General features: G+C 36.4%; 1 protein-coding gene across 10 annotated transcripts in view; it reads right to left on the minus strand.

Annotated features, from left to right (window-relative positions):
• Positions 1-17740, minus strand: part of RTKN2 (rhotekin 2) — a 44218-nt gene that overhangs the window by 11509 nt on the left and 14969 nt on the right. For all 10 annotated transcript variants that reach the window (XR_014695187.1, XM_084526485.1, XM_084526483.1 and 7 more), the window contains 7 exons: positions 16842-16900; positions 12641-12694; positions 11630-11747; positions 9805-10005; positions 5080-5174; positions 3391-3497; positions 2257-2388 (listed from right to left, as the gene is read on the minus strand). Coding sequence is in view for 9 of the 10 variants with exons in the window: in XM_084526485.1 (XP_084382611.1) it covers positions 2257-2388; positions 3391-3497; positions 5080-5174; positions 9805-10005; positions 11630-11747; positions 12641-12694; positions 16842-16900 (766 nt within the window). In the remaining variant the exon portion in view is untranslated. The remainder of the gene's footprint in view (positions 1-2256; positions 2389-3390; positions 3498-5079; positions 5175-9804; positions 10006-11629; positions 11748-12640; positions 12695-16841; positions 16901-17740) is intronic.

Here is a 17740-nt window from a genome sequence, read left to right on the forward strand (position 1 = left end):
GCTTTTCAGAAAGTGTCTTGCAATTACATGTAAAGGACCAGCTTCACATTACAAATGACAGTTCCACGTATGCAAATAGAAGACATTTAGTTAGGCCATCTAGAGTTGATTTTCAATCTCAACTTTGGTTTTGAAATTGCTGTTTCAACAACAACATGTAGCAGACAAGCCCATATGATTAGCTTGTGTTCATTTAATCTATAAGACAGTTTCATAGTAAAAGAATCAAAAACCTACAGCCATTTCATTATTTTCAAGAGAAACTGTTTAAGTACTGAAGTATCCAAATGTATTAAATTGCTTTTTTTTTTTTTTCTGGCTTTAATATCAAGAAGGATTCATAGTCTTCTTCTCCAGCAGCCTGACATTTTTTCAAAAATAGTAAGATACATGATTTATGTACCTCGTACATGTTAGCTGTAAGGATACTCTGCCAACACACAAACAGTCTCCCAGCAAAAGCTTATTAAGCTGGATTTTAGATTCTAACTGTATTGGTAACTCAGAGGAGTAAAACGCCTTAGGAGAATATGGTTAGTTTAAAAGGAAAAGCAAAACAAGGATATAGACCAAGGCAGCAAACCCTAAGGAAAGATTAGAAAGATATCCTGACAGATAATTTTAAAAAATATTCCTGCTACATTTTAAACTATTGATTTAGTCACTCCATATTTTACTAAAATTTACCATTTCCTAACTGATATTGTGAACAACTAGAAAACAGAGTTATAACAAAGTTTGACTAGCATAATTAAAAGTGACTGAAGAAGTATGCAACTCAAACTGCTCGAATATGTACCGTGGTGTAAACATTTTTTTTAAATGAACTGGAAGAGAAAGATGGCTTTGTTAAAATATAAGGCACTAGCAGAAAGGTGTTTTTAATTAAGGAATCAATTTAAAACATAGCACATTAAAAAATCCTAACAAAAGCAGTTCATATTGTTATCCCTAGTTTAAATGTTTGGTATATAGAGAGATTTTACTCTACGTGAGAATGCAATCACAGTTTCCAGGAACTTTAAAGCCACCAAGAGCTGATATTACTGTTGTAAGAAGCAGTTCTTTGTTGCTTTATGTCCCTACACATTGCCAATCCTGCCCCAGCTCCTTCCGTGTACAAATGCTTGTGTGGTCATGTAGAGATCTGGATAAAAGAATGCATTAAAGAGAACCATGGTTGAAGCCAACCCTTCCCCCCCAGCTGAGCTAATTTTAACCCACATCAGTTCCCTACTCCAATTCATCAGTCAGCTGCCCTACTGCCTGCCCAGCATACAGCAGCACAGCAGCCAGAACAAGACTGGTAAGGGGGAGAGCTTCTTTTAGAGTTACCGTTGGCATCAAGTGGTCACACAAGTACAGCACCAGAATCCAGATCAACCCATGCCTAACACAGTTCCCAAATGTTTCCGTCTACTTATGCAAGATGAATCCAGCTAAGCCAATTGCAATTAACATTAAATTCCTCTGCTCATCCTTATGTGATACAAACTCTTGCTTTCAAAAACTGGTTTTGGTGCCGTCATCATCTGTTCACTCTAATGCTCTCCATTCTGAAAGGCCCTTCCAGTATCATTCCTAAACTGAATATGTAAATAGTTATTTAAAATTAAATACTTAACATTTTTAGCCAAATAGAAACATTTTAAGGTTTAAATCCATAGTTTGCCTATCAGGGTACAAAACCCCATAATAATGCTGTAAAGAACGTCCGAAGTTATTATGCCCTGTACAAAAACAGTATTAAGAAAAGCAGCTTATTTTAAAGCACAAAAATATTTTGAACAATTTTCCAGTTCTCCCTCTAATTAAGATTGTGGCCAAATAACACAAAACAACAAAAAAGCTTTTGTTAAAATTCCACCTTGCTGAGGACAAAAGCCTCCCAGAACATTGCTAACTGACTGCAGACAATGGAACAGTCATATAACAAGTTATCACTCTTCCTAAAGAAAAACATTCTCCTTTTCACCTTTATGTTCAACAGTTTAGTGCAATAGAAGGAACTTATATCCACAGCTGAGACATTTAATGCCCTTGCAAAAAAAACTCAGCGACTGCAAATTTCACTGAAGCATATCCCACTGATATCCTACCTATAAAGCTTTCTGCATACTAGCAGCTCAGAGCCAAAATGACTGTAGGTGTATGTCTTAAAACAAGAAACAACCTCTTTCAAAATAGTAATTATAAAAAAAAAAAAAACACAGGCAAACAAACAAACAAAAAAGCCCCACATACAATCATTTTTACCTTGTTGATGGAAACTGTCAATGCTGGCTCCAGTTTAGCCTCAATTTCTTCTGGTGAGTTATAACAAAAGAGCTTTCCACCTCTCAGTACGCAGTACAGCCTCCTCCAGCTAGTTAAACTTCCTATCATTTGCTAAAGAGAAGAAGCAGAGAATTGCCAGCCATAAACTACAAATTAAGAGCATGGTATGAGGTACACACAGATTAGCCTGTGTGATCAAAAATACTTCTCTACACTGAATTAATTCTTTTTTAAAACAAAGGCCTTCTGTTGCAGAACACTTTGGAATCACCATTTTTTGAAATGCTAGCAATAGCTTAAATGTCTTTTGGTATTTTACAGTTTTCCCAGATTTACTGTCTTATGACACCCACAGTACAGAATCTACTGGTTCACACAGACTGAAGCCTAGAATTGGTGTCTACAGTAAGAAAAAGATCACCCTTATTAGCTACATTATTAAACAACAGAAGAAATAAAAAGTATTTCACTTTGGAAGTATGCAGTATATTCAAAGATATTTGTCTAGGATCTCCATACTCAAATGATTTTTTGAACAGCTTTCATAGATGCATTATAGTTTCATGACCAGTTTAGACCATATAAGTTAGTACTCCTGACAGATGAACCAGCCCCTCCACTTATCACCATCTTGTTTGCCTAGTTGTGCAACAAACCAAAACAGAGAAGTTAGCAGAGTTCACATGAATCGTTTTTGGAGGGATGAGTTTAAATATTGTTCCCGAGCTGGATTCACCATTCTAGCACGAGAGGTGCGTACATGGGTAGGAGCAACGGGACTGTTAGGACTGCTGCCGTCAAGTACCAGCCTAAAGGCATTCTGAAACAACTGTACTTGATCTGTATTTAATAGCCTAAATAGTTTTATTGATAAGCACATGAAGTAAACGTTTATTTCTTGACTATTAGCCACTGTTTGTAAACAATGAACAAAAAGATGCTGTTTATAAACAGTGACTGTCAGGTAGAATCCCCTCCCTTGCTAGAGGCAGGACAGGTAGAAAAATAAGCTACTCAAGAAACCACTCCAGGAAAAAACAAATGTTTTAACAGCGGAGTGGAAGTGACAGCTATTAATAGAAGAGGATATAAACACAAGCAAGATCTTATTACCTGCTGATTCAGAAATCCTGCCATCATGTCCCTAGTCATACAGGAAGGCTGAACAACTAAACGGCAGCACATGTTTCCGTACAGGGGGAGCCAAAAAGAAGATTCCTCTGGGAGAAAAGACCAGACCAAAAAAATAACCACACAACCAACCAAACAACAAACAAAGCACAAAAACACACACACACAAACAGTTCTGAATATTTCCCATAAACATATAGTTTAACTTTTTACATTCATTTTTACATAAATAAACACTTTACATTCAAATATACTTCATCCCTTAAGATTAGATTGACTGATCTTTAGTTATTTTTTTTTTTTTAAATCATCAGAAGTTCTAAAAGAATTTCAAGTAAAAATGGAGATAGTGTTCTGCAAGAACATGTTATTGTTACAAAAGAAATGTAGCTCTAAATCTAATTTCACAGCTAGAAATACTTTGAATCAAAAAGCACACTGGCCACCTCATCCAAGTAGGATCCCTGAGCCCACCCCAACTTGGGCACGGCTTTTTATGTAAGCACTTTGCTCCAGATTGTTTATTAGGACTTGAATTTGTATCTACTTCTGTCTTCTGCACTAGAAAAGTATTCAGGATTCCAAGGAATTACCAATAAATTGCAGCCTCTCTCCTCACTCAGCTCTGCTATGCCAAAGGCATTCTCTTCTGTAATTAGAAGCAGGTAAAGCAACGTTCCATTGACATGACTCTGTCTTTAGTCATGTTTTAGAAATGCTTGTAATGAACCAAAACACCCAGGTATGTCATTTCTCACCAGAATAAGTTATGGATATTAATGATAGACAAAGAAATTTGAAGAAGAAAAAGTAGAAAAGAGTAATAAAAGAAAGGCTTACAAATTAATATCAAAGATACGTAGAATTTTTCATCTAAATCTTCAAGAAACAAATGTCCCATAAATATTCAAAATGAATGAAGTGTAAAGACTTATATTCTCTTTGGGATCAAATCTACCCATGTAAAAGATGAAGTTCCCAGAAGTGACAGTCAGCTACAAAGGCCCATGTCTTAGTTTAACAATTAGGGGATGGATTACAGAAAGGGCTATACTTTAAGAAAATAACAGATGAAGTATGAAAAACTGTACTCTTCCTACTTAAAATATCACCTTCATTTGTAGCATAATCACAGTACCTAAGTTAGCATCTCGCTTGACTGCTGCCACCAGCAATTTGTACTGTCCCAGAAGTGAAAGACAGCAACCAAGACAATTTGCAAGCACACATGCTTATGTCCTGTGCTAAATCTCAGCCTGAAACAGCCTAGCTCAACTGAAGCTTATTTTATTAAAAAAAAAAAAAAAAAAAAAAAAAAAAATCATTCTGACGAGGAAATAGCTGTTCTTCACTCTGATACCCTTCCCTAGTTGTGAGGAAGGGGGAAATAATTTGTATATGGCTACAGCTCACATAAGATCCAGATGCAAATGACAGAAGAAACTCCCAGATGAATTAAATTTTCATCTGGACTTGAAATTTTATCAACTTATAGTTTATTCAGCTATGTATAGATGCCTGTTTTAGAACAGTTAAATATTTTATTTAAAGTTGTTCTATATTAAATATCAAGAAAAACAGTCTCTTTAAACTCTTTAGTATACAAAATAGAGAAATGCAGAATGTTTCTGTTTTCTTTTATTTGCTTAAATTGGTACCATATGTACTTACCATTTCCTGTAATGGTAAGGTTGTGGGTCCTGAAACCATCCTCAGCACTCTCCAGCCCCAAAGTGGTATGTGCTAGCAAGTTGTACTTTGCTCCACTGTTATGTGAAAGAAAAGGCACAATTAAGTCATTTCTGCTTTGCATGGCTCAGGCAGAAATTAAAGGGAGTCTAGAGGTGCCCAAGAACACATCTGATTACAGGAGCATGCTGAGATGCAAGGCAGCACCTGCCAGTGACCACAGGTTGCCATCCCCAAGTCTCTTCCCACAGAACTCCCACATCTCCAGCTTTCCTTGTAAATAAGAACTGTCCCACAGTCTGGTCAGCTGATTCCTGTATCCTTATCTCTGACATTGCCTCCACTCTGTTGTGGTGTTTTCCCCTTTCCCCTTCTGGAGGGGGGAGTGAGAGAGCAGCCGTGTTGGAGCTCAGCTGCCCACCTGAACAAAACCCATGTGGTAGCCCGTTCCCTCCCACCCCATGACTTCCAGGCCAATGCCACAAGGCCTCGTCAGCTCAGTCCCCTCAGCAATTCCCATGCCCCCCTCCCTCAGACCCACCACCCAGCAGGAGATGGCTCATGTAGCCACTGCCTCCGAGATGGCTCAGTTGTACTGGTGCACCAGTCGCTGCCAAACCCAGGCACAAGGGCTATGCCTTCCATGCCTCCTGCACCTTAAGAATGCTAAAAGCATCTCTCTTCTCTAGGTAGACACCAGGTTTCAGAATGCTATATCTTTGTTTTAGATTTTGCCTGGGGGAAGGGGGGAGAGGGAAATTAGAAAAAAAAATCACATTTGCAATTCAGTACAGTATGTGGAATGCAGTTCTTGGAATAAACCAGTATAAATTTGGTACATGTTTAACCTTTTTCCCCAAATACTCTTCAGACAGAGTAACAGATTTACAGTCTAGCAATGCAGTAAGAATTCCACCTGGCTAATAGCAGTTTAAACAAAGTTCACAAGAAAACAAACCACTTAGAATCACTAACTACTCCCCCTAACACAATCTAGCATTAAATCCCTAAAATATCTTCTGTATAGCATAAGATAGCTTAGAGCAAGAGGTGAGAACAGAATACTGAACTGATATCACTAAAAAAATATATACGTGTTTTCCAAATGTTATCTTTCCTAATAGCAGAGTGAGCACATACTGTTTTAAAATCTTTGGCTCTGCAGAGGAACAAGGCAGATCCCTACCCAGCCCTAACACCAGTGAAAGAAGAGGCAAAAATATTAAGACCATTAGCCGGGAGGTCTGTTACACATCTAATTCAAGGAAATAAATAGAAAGTTAAATATGTTTTAGCATTCTGTGCAAAGAACCACTGCTATGAAACATTTCAAGAAACATCTGAACAAAAACTCATCAGCATTTGAATATATTCCTTCCTAGACTGCTCCCTAACAAAAGATTCTCCACTTTTTATGTTTTGCCATCCAGTTAAGCTCTACACCACCAGTCTACTTAAGCAGTACAAAAAGGTTCAGTTTCTTCTAACAGATAAAACTTCTGTGCTGATTTTAGTTATTTTTTTCTAAAGCATGACTAATTACTACAACAACCCTGCCAAAAAAAATCAGCTACTTCACTTTTAAAATATGCTTCACAGTAACATTTTCTTTCTAAAACATAACAGTCATTCCTTTCAGCCAACTTCAATATAATTTAGAAGTTTTATCTGCAACTGTTTTTCAAATTTAACAGGCTAATCAGGATTATTAAGTATGTTTTGCGTATACTTTTCACAGAAGTAGCTAACTGCCTTAAATGGCAGCTTCTTTGTACAGCAAAGAACAATCTGCCTGCTGCAGCTCATACAGTACTTTGCATATCTGTAATATTTTTCCACTTAATAACTTTGCAAAAAAAATATCCCCAGCCTGCCTATGGCAAAGGCTCATTGTTAAACCTGTTTACTGATCAAGATGCAGAGGCACTGACGTTGCTAAACAGACACTGGCACAAGGTATATCTATATCACCCTATTATCAATGCATATTAATTAATACAGCTCAGATTCCAGAACCTGTTCCGGAATATTAATCTTACTGTTAAAAATCCCAGTCTTATTTTACTCATCCAGATATACAGAGTGGAAGATTTGCAAGTCAAAAAAATGCCTAAGATGTTCACCTTCCAATCACATCTTAAATAGTAAAAGGTGAGAATAAATATAATCTTCAGGTCATAAAAAGCACCCAAATATAAGATGTTGCAATTAGATCAGACTACGTTCTTCTGGCAAAATATCAACTTGAATTTTCCAACTCAAAAGATAGGACACTGAAGCCATGCCTCCAGCCGACTGGAGGACAATATGTAATGGGCAGTAGCAACAAGCCCATGTGGAGGCCAGTTCTGCAAGCGACTATGTTTGTGCTGCAAGGAGTCTCCCTGATGACTTTGTCAAAGTGCAACCACTAGAATTCAGTAGTATAGCTGCACTAAGCAATTTTCTTCTACAACAAATGTAAATAATAATGATGAAAAATAATAGAAAAATGAAGCAGGCAAAACCGCATAAAAATGAGAAGATAGATTATTAAAAACAGAGAGGATAATAATAAAAAAGTGATATTAACAAGCTGAAGCAACCATTCAAAGCATTTTGTCACCAAGCTTTTCCAAGAAGTAACAAGTCCAACAGTCTCCTCACTAAACAGGGAGCCTTCTAAGCCAAGGAGTTTGACACAGAGGGATCACAGAGTTTCTGGAAAAGGGACCACCTCATCCCACACGTGCTCTGAGACGAAAAGGCCTATACAAATGGAATCTACAGAGAAACGGTGCTCTTAAAATAGAGATATTTCCCTTTTTTGTTGTTGTGCTTTAATTTCACCTGCTGAACCAGTAAAATTCTCCGGGAACACTTGAAAGATGCAATCTTTCATACTCTTTAAGTGCTACATACCAAGGCCTTAATAATAAAAATCTCAAGAGGAGGCTATCAAAAAAATTGACAACTTATTTTCTGCATTTAAACTTTGCTTTCCGAGAATCTTTTTTAATCAGCTGGCAAAGCCATTATTAAACACATCGTTACTCATTCAATTCTGTTAAGAAATAACAGTCACTGTGAGATGATAATTTACAGTAGAAAAATCAAACTAAAGATGGAGAAAAGCAAAATATAATAAATTACAGTTGAGAAACCCAAAGCAAAACCCAAGGGAGGAGACAGCTGTTTAGACTGTCTACTGATGCTTCTTCCTCAACAGACAGATGATCTATAGTCAAGAGAGTATGGCCAGCAAATAAACTTGTGGTTATATCTGAAGCAAACTGTACCTAACGTCATCACCCAGCTGGAGCCTGTGGAAAGCACATCACCTAAGATGTTGCACATTGTCATTAGGCAGAACACGCTGGAAAGTTAGTGATAAGATTTGCTTTGCTCTATGGCTAAGATCTCTTGGATGTGTATTTTACAATGAAACACTAACATCAGTACACAGTAATATCAGTTGGACAAAGACTATGCTTTAATGTTTCCTTTTATAATCCAGGCAAACAGATATATAAAGCAAGACTAAGACTTTGTTCAACACCTGGTAAGAATTAGACATTGATTCCCTACTGTTCAGCCACCAGAGTGGAAGGAGAAAAAGAGGCAATACCTTGTAAAAATTACCTTCTTATTAAAAACTAATAATAAGAACACAATATTAGCTGTATTTACAATTTAGGTACTTGGCCTGCTTAAACCACAATGAAATTAAAGTAGCCTGGAAATACTAGTAGGCAGTTAACTTCATTAAAAATGCATGAAAGACTTAAGATTTTTTTTTAAAGGAAACATAGGTGAATTACTGGGAAAACCACATATTTCTGTGAACATGAGAAACCAGTAAGTGTTCTTAAAGTGTTCCATGCTAAAGTCAATTAAAGACATTTCTGTTAAGCAGCTAGCAACTGTAAAATACCCTAGCCAGTCCACAGTTTCACTGAAAACCAGCAAGTGGAAAGGCCCCCATGTACTCAGCAGCACCCAGGCACAGCAAACAGCTCTGTCACCTTCCTTAGGGGAAAGGGTGCAAGAAAGGTTTCTCCTGACTACACACCACACTTTGACATTTCACAGAACCTGTAACTTTTAGAGACGTCTACCATTCTGTAAAGAATGAGCAAAATTGCCTAGGTGCAAGAATATGTGGAAGGAGTAAAGGGGAAAGGGCAGGAATACAATGGGTATATTATATAATATAGTGTGTGTATATATATACACACACACATATATATTATATTTATGTTTTATATAAAATATAAAATATAAATATAATTTATTTAAATAAATTAAATAAAAATAGAAATATAAATAGATATAATAATATATTATATAATACAATGTCTATCAGTCCCCAGAGTATTGATATATACTTATCAATACACAGAGGGACACAGGCAGTCCGATCACACAATTTTCCTTTCTTCCAGAGATCAAAATATTACTGAGTTTGTAAATAATAGCAGATTTACCAGGTGTACAGAAGAAAGTTGAAGTCTACTTGCATGGTTAAAGATCAGAACCAGGCCCCGAGGCTGAGCTGCATTGTTGGAATTCACACCTACTTTCTCATTTCCTATTTAACTTTTTTCCACCTGGTTAGGTACAGAAATAATCACTTTCTTGGCAATTTTCCAAATATCGACAATATATTTAGCCCATTTCTATTTTAAAAATATGATAAAAATCACAATATCCATATGTAGGTCTTACTGTATGACTGTGTCAGTGAGCAAAAGGGACTCAGTGCTGTCTTCTTCCAGTGCAGCTTTGAGTTTCTTCCCTGTAGCTTTGTTGAGGGATGTTTTAAGCTTCTTTGCTAGTTTCTTAGGAGTGTTTGTCCCATATAAAGACTCCTCTGTACAGCAGCTATACACTTCAACCTTCACCTGGAAATCTGGTCCTGCTTCATCACTGAAGGGGGTGAGGAGAAAGTTTCAGAGTATTTGTTAATTAGCTTAGTATTACACAGCCAAGGAATGCTGCTGCTACAATATATACATTACCTAACATATATTGCTAATCAAGGGAAGGATTTATATCGGATTCAGACAAAGATATTCGTTACAATATAATTCAAGACCAGAGTACACATCGGTAACTGTGCTGAAGTCATGAGATGGGTGTTTTAATTAAACCATAAACAATTGCAAACAGGAAATTCAATGTTTAGGTTAAAAACTGGAATAAAAACACAAAAATCATGTTATGGAAATACACAGGCAAGACATGCAAACACACTTCAATCTGCCCTCTACTGTTATGCAAAAATCACATGGCTGAAAACCTGTCGTGCCTCTGATCCCAAATCAGAGGGAACTGTTTTAGCGATATCATAGTTGCCCCTTCACAGGATTTTTATTTTAATTTTCAATAATCCCTCACTCACAACCAACACATTTGTCATTCATAGCATCAATTACCTGCTGCTTGATCTGCCCACCCCCTGTTGTCTGTTTTCAATTCTACTATTTCTCATATTCTCATGCGTAAACTAGAAGCCTAACCTCATCTTTCAGGTACAAATCATTCATTACATATCCGTAAGGAAATTATCCTAAAGGCTTTTGTAAGTTTTCCTTTATCTCTGGGCATACAAGGGAAGTTTGAATGACTTTTCCCACTATATTTCACAGAAAATCATAGCAGTCATTTCTCCAAGAACAGTTGTATCTTTCAAGAATTAAATTTTAATCTTTGCCCCCACTTTTAACTTGAACACGTATTAAAGAACAAGTCTGATTTATGGATCTGTGCTCTCTCAACTACTCAGTTTTCAAGATCTTGATTTAAAGTTTTCAGTAGTTCTAGATTTCCAGTCAGTCTCTCAGGAGACTGAATCTAAATTGCTAATATAAAAAATAGAGCAGCACACAAGAAAAAATAGAAAAAGAGAAATAGTTAAGTGTCTCTCAAGACTCTTTAAAATGTATAAAGTAACATAAAAGTAAATAAGAACACCTTTCTATTCCTTTCCAGGTTACCTTTAAAGATAAGTGAGTAATTTCCTGTCTAGTATTCTTCCACTATGAGGGCTGTAGATGTAACACATGCTCAAATAGGTATAACAGAACATGGGGTGTGGAAAGTAACATCCGATTTAAAGAAACTGTGACTTGGGGGAACATCAAAAGAGACCATAGCCTGCTGCACAGAATACCTAAAACACTGAGTGCAACATTCATGCCTACGGAAGTGTATTTTTATAGTGCTTTCCGTTTTTCATGTTGATGTGATTTTGTCCATGAGTTACAAGTTTGTTTTATCTTTAAATAAAATGCCTCAGCATGGAAAAAATAAAAATAAAAGAAACACAGACACAGTTCAAGTGGTATATCTACAACCAGGATCACTCTCTACATAAAAAATCCTTCCAGAGGTGGGGATCCACCACCCACTGGAATTCACAGAAACTCTACCGATTCCTTTGCTCACAGGAAAACCTAATGGACCTCAGCTAACCATATTCAGTCATATCTGCTTTCAAAAGTAAACAGGGGTATTTGTATTTTATTCAACACAGATAAATTATACTCACAATATGGTTACATTTTCAAAACAGATATCTGTTATTGCTTTATCCACAATAGCCACCTCCGTATCAAAAACCTCAGCTCCCATTCGGAACAAACAAAACACTGCATAGCGCTGTGATCCTGCGAAGAGTCAAATAAATGTTTTATTACACTTATAACACATCACAATACTAAATGCTTCCAGTAAACAACAAAGAAGAAATGGCAATTTGAACATCTAAGAAATTGCCCTCAAATTATTCCCACCCTATGTTTTATATCATAGGATTGTATGATAATTGAGCTTCCAAAACTACTGTATAGGTACAACATTCACATACCTACCTCTGCCCAACTTTTTTTTTGTCTGATATCTAGTGGCAGTTTATGCTAATAACATCAGAAATGTTAGTAGAAATTCCATTTTGTTTAATAAAATTCATTTAAGGAAAAAAAGAAAATTGTTACAAAGTCAGCATCATTTTATGAACATACTACATAGGATTAGACTATTTTGCCACGCTTAGCCCCTCTGACCCTATTGAAAACCAAACTGAAATCAATGCCACGTGACAGCTGGAACGGATTTGGGGTTAATCTCCATGACACAGCAAAATGCATGTACTTGAAGACTATCAATAATCCACTCAAAACTAACAGACAAATTTCATTTACATTTCTCGCTGGAAACAACCGCCAATATACCCTTCCAAGTGCAGACAATGCATAGAACAATATGTTTATTTGGGAGTTTATTAGCTATCTAGTTACTAACATCACTATGCTTAGATTCCTCTGGAAAGTCTCCTCTGCAGGATTTTTAAAAAACTAGGGTTTAAATATACAGAACCATAGGACTTTGAACTACCTCAGCTTGCTACAATCAACAACTTCAAGTGAAGAGCTACTATGCAACAAGCAGAGTAAAATACGGACCTACTGAAAGATCAAAAAAGTGCAGACTTCCCCATGCAGTTTTAAGCAATTGCTTATGCCTGTAAATTTATCATAGCAGTTCATTATATCTTACATACTTTCTTTATTGCTGAAGTGATCAGAATCTTTCCACATTAATGGTATTCGGATATCTACAGAGAGGAAAAAGACAGGGAAATTAAAGTCTAGGCAATACTGCAAAACTGTGTTCAAAATAAAATACAAAAAAGTTTATTTTTTCTTTTCCTAGTGTTGTGGAGGTAAAAGGACCAATGAACAGTAGAACTCTTTCAATTTTATTATCAACATCAAAAAACATAGTTAAATCTGAAGTGACATTTTCTTTCATAAATCATGCTAGCATAAAGACTATTCTAAATCTACTTTGAAAGTACCCCAAATAAAATATTAGAGCTGCTGCTTAACATAGTTTTGAGAGGTATTTTAGTCTATTATTATGCAAAGATGTAAACTGAAACTCTGCTTGACTGGTGCTGGAAAACACTCCTCCAACTGCAAGAGGAAAAACATCCAGTTTTAATGGAAAAATCAGGATACTGATACTGCAAGCATTTAAGTCTTGTTTTGGTAACCACAGAGAAAATACCACTTGTAATCACATACCCAGTTAGAATTGCCTTAGTTGGCATAAAAAGACTACAGAAACTTTTTTTTTTTTTTTTTAAATAGAAAATATCCTTCTATACCAGGACTGCAGCAGAGAGGCAATTACAGAAACATTGTTTTAAATCATGCCTGTCATTTTAATATTAAGAAAGCATCTTCTTTGACGAGCTTTATAGTTTATCTACCCAATCCAATCCAGCACTGAGTTATATTTTTCCTCTAGTTTTGAGGGCACAAGTTTATATCCACAGTTTCTTACTCGTCCCTTCTTACAAGCTAAATGCAGTGGGGGCTCACCTAATCCAAAATTGGTTTCTTAAGTACAACATGATGATGTAAAAATATATGCAATATATTAAGCGACACAGGATGGCAGCAGTGAACAGCAATACCTCAGCTGTCTTTTGATAAAAATCTTCAATATCGTTATGCAGCAGCATTGCTGACTCCACTGTTCATATGAGGATAATGGAAAAATCCACATACAGTATGCTAGGATGCCAAACAGTAACGCTATTTTTCTGACGGATTATTGGTCATGTATTCCCACAGGGAATTACACACTCAACTTCTTGTTGATTTAAGTAAAGCTACATAAACATAGTCACTGTTTCAGAAGTTAAATTAAAGGAAAAATATTAATTTAAGCTAATTTTGATTACGTTACTATGGAACATCTCATAAATTTTCCATTTTGAAACTTGCTAAGTCATCTAATTTTAAAAGTGTTCATGAAATCTAATGAACTTTCACAGTGAACTATTGGTATAGAGCTTTAGACCACCACAACTTCCTAAAAATCAAAGTGTGACCCTTTCTGGAACTGCCTTTCATTTCTAAAGATGTATTTGCATAGTAAGCATTTTAAAAAGCCTTTAATTATTTTTAGAGTAAGGAAACAGATAAAAATAGGTTTCTTAAAACAGTTGCAGAAGTCTCTCTTAAACTCTATATATACATATAAATATTTATTTCTGTTAGAGACAAAGTACGGAACACTTCTTCCCTAAAAGCAAAGATCGTAAATTTGTATAAATATGTGAAAATAAAGAAATACAATAAAAGCCTTTTAGCATCTTTATTCATAGCATGGCTTGAACGACAATTTTAATGCGCTTGATATTTCTTGTTAACAATTACAGTAATTGATTAAAGATTGGTTTTGTGTGTCACTTCCAATAGTACACTAGCTGAAAAATTTACACCTTAATCAGAAAGTCATCAGTATATAGATTGTCAATTGCATGAACAAGTTTAACATGTTACTTGAAAATCAGTTTTCAACTCACCCGTGGATTGAAAAAGCTGCCATTCATCAAAAACAAAGATCTATTTTCATACATCTTAATTTCAGTTACAATTAGCTGTAAATCCATGTGGATTCAGATTTGATACATTCAAGCACTACAGTTTATCAGGTTTTACGCTAATGATTCCTTCTGACATTTATTAGAACTTCACAGAATAACTTTAAATTATGATTATGCTTTTTGATCAACATTTAATGTGTTGTCTTTTGACAAATAATTGATTGGTAAGACACAAACTACATAATTTACACCAATGTGGGGAATAAAAGGACTATGAAAAATTACTTATTAAGGAATGCACTCCCCACTCAGTATCTGACATGCAGTTGCTTTCTGTGGGAGTGCATTCCTCAGTACTCTTAAAAAACTGTTCCTGAACTTTCAGTGTTGGCCACATGATCACACTTTTTTTTTTTTAATTACCTAAGCTTCTGATGCATACTGATCACGTTACACTAATATAGATGTATTTGTAAGTAGATGGATTAGTTTCCCCTAAAAAATCCATTCTGTATCCTCAATTCTTAAATTACATGCCCCTTCATATTACATGGTTTACCATTGACCCCTCATTTCCAGCCTCTCCCAGCCAATTCAGTCTTCATGTCTCCTGATTTCTGCTGCTGATATTCACAACTGCATTTTCAGCAAGGCAGGTGTGTGCATATGCATGTCTGCGTACCAAACATACAGAACAACCCCAGCTGCAAATCCACTGAGGGTCAGCATACAAGAGAGAAGAAATGTAGCATGCTCAATTTTCTACACAAGGAACGAGGAAGACGGAATGATGTATAACAAGACATCACAGATGTGAACATGCTGCAGCTGTGGACGCAGGCAGGGCCTGATCTGGCATGCTAAATGGGCACAGGATCATGGGTCACATGATGATGCAAGGAGGAACTGGGGGGGCATGCACGTATCAGCATCATGCCAGGATTCCCATCGGGAATCTCACAGAGAGGCTCCTGCTCTCGTTAAGCACACGTAACTACTTCCCATGTAACAGTTCTCTGCTTCTCAGACACACACAGTGGAAAATAAGGAGTTAACAGATGATCTCTACAAAGCATAAATCTCTAAGCAGAGGCCAGTTAGGCTTTCCTGCTGTAAGCGGGACCTGGCCAGGCTCCCTGACATCTGAAGAGGCATGGCAGCATCCCAGCACGCACAGGCTTGAGTTCAGAATGAAGCGGTTGATACCTCTTCTCCATGATCTACGCCACATCTCTGAGGATCATAACCTCCAGTTTGAGAACCGTTATATTAGTAACACAACAAAAGCATTAAAAGATTGCACATAAGTGGTAATATTTCACCCTCATATCCTCTTGTCCCATCAAAACTAGCTTAGTATTTCACATCCTACACAATTTTTATTTTCTTTTTTTTTAACTAAAAAGTCCTTCTGCAATTCTGATGTTCTGAAGATAACAGAAGTATATATGATTTTTACAGCAGATAACTCCATAAATCCAATGACAGGTACAACCATAGCACAGACAGGCAAACAGATGCTTTCATCCAACTACCATAAGGAGGAAAGACAGATACACATTCTGCAAACAGCTGTGCTGGCAGAAAACATTACTGTACCATGTGATCACCACTCTTCTTCCACTAGAAGTTGCCTTTCTTAGAGATATGTCAAAATATGCAGAACAAACTTAAACAGTTTAAGTAGTGAGCCCTTCTACAGTATTTTTTCAATGCAGCAGCTCAGGGAGCACGGACAGATCTGTTAGAAAAGCTAGCAGAGCAGCCATAATAAGCAACTACAGGCATGCTGAACATAGCACAGATAAAGTGATAAATTCATAGCGATGAAATTTGAGACCAGACAAGGAAACTGTTTATCAGCCTACTGGAAATCACTAGTCAATATACTTGTTGCTAATTTGCATTGAAGCCATACCACTATACCTTTGCTCTAGTAGTTACCTGCACTAGCTAAGGAACATTTATATTTGCATACTAGTTACAATTCCGCCTGCAGTTTGTTAGATCATATCAAAAGCTTGTTGGAGGGGTGGGAGAGGTAGGAGGAAGAGGATGTTTTCAGCACATTCAGCACATGTACACTTACTTAGTTTTGAAAGGTATTCAGTGTTTATCACTAAACAGAAAAAAAGCACTTCCCACTGTGAAAGTCCCTGAAAGGAAAATGTAAATGCTAGGTGGGATCTTTAAAACCAAGTGTGTGACTTAATAGCACAGATCACCTTAAAGCACAAGAGGATTTACACCCCTGAACCACAAAAGCACTTCAAAAATATCATCTTGTTTGTATAATGTTGTATTACAAGTTACTGCCCTGCCAATTGGCTGCTACAGTTAAGTTGACAACCCAGCCACTTACCTGATATAGCAACTTTTGCTCTGCATGCCACCCGGTCTTTTGTCCCAGTGCCTGACAACCTGCCAAAAAGAAGGAAAAAAAAAATGAGGTCTCAGATCCACACATTTACGTTTCTATAACTCAACCCTTTAAGCATTTAAAAAACATCGGGGATCCATATTATAGCTCATTTCAAAGTCTTTTCTTAAAGTCAAATGCAGTCTCTCTGCTTTAAGATACGAATCATTAGATTCTTGAGGATAATACGGAAGGAAGGTACACCATCAATTTTCTTAATTCCCTAGAAGATCTTATTCCAAAGCTTATTTAACCTGATTATTAAAAGAAAAGTAGATTCATCTTTCCTGTCTTGCTCCAAGAGAATCAAATACATTATCAACTTTACTCCTTCTGTACACATGAATGAACAACTTAATTTATCGATTCTGTTGTTGGTTACAGAGAAATGCCTCATCCTCTATTAACAGAGCCCAATTACAATAAAGTGTTTTGTTAATATTGTGAAGCAGACAGTTTGCTAAGTAGCTAGAGTTTAAACCTCAAGATGAACCTTAAACTGCATCAAAACAATCTATAGAAAAGAATTTTGGTTACTTGCTATGTCTGCCACTGCTCCTGACACCTAACTAAATAGGGTAAAATGAAACTTTCTAATCACTACCAATAGTGATTAAAATAGTGCTTCTATAGGCAGTTGGATTATCTTCAGAACTCACAGACTGCAGGCACACGTAACGAGAAATAAGAATAAACTTCATTTGAAAACCCAAGTCACTTCTAGAATTTATTCTCAGCCATCATCATCTTATCTGAATTAAGCTTTAACAAAATTCCACTATCTACCATATACCAAAAAAGAACTGTAAACACACTATTAACAATCAAAGGTAGATCTAAAT

This window comes from Aythya ferina (assembly GCF_964211825.1).
Source record: "Aythya ferina genome assembly, chromosome: 7".
Taxonomy (NCBI): Eukaryota; Metazoa; Chordata; class Aves; order Anseriformes; family Anatidae; genus Aythya; species Aythya ferina.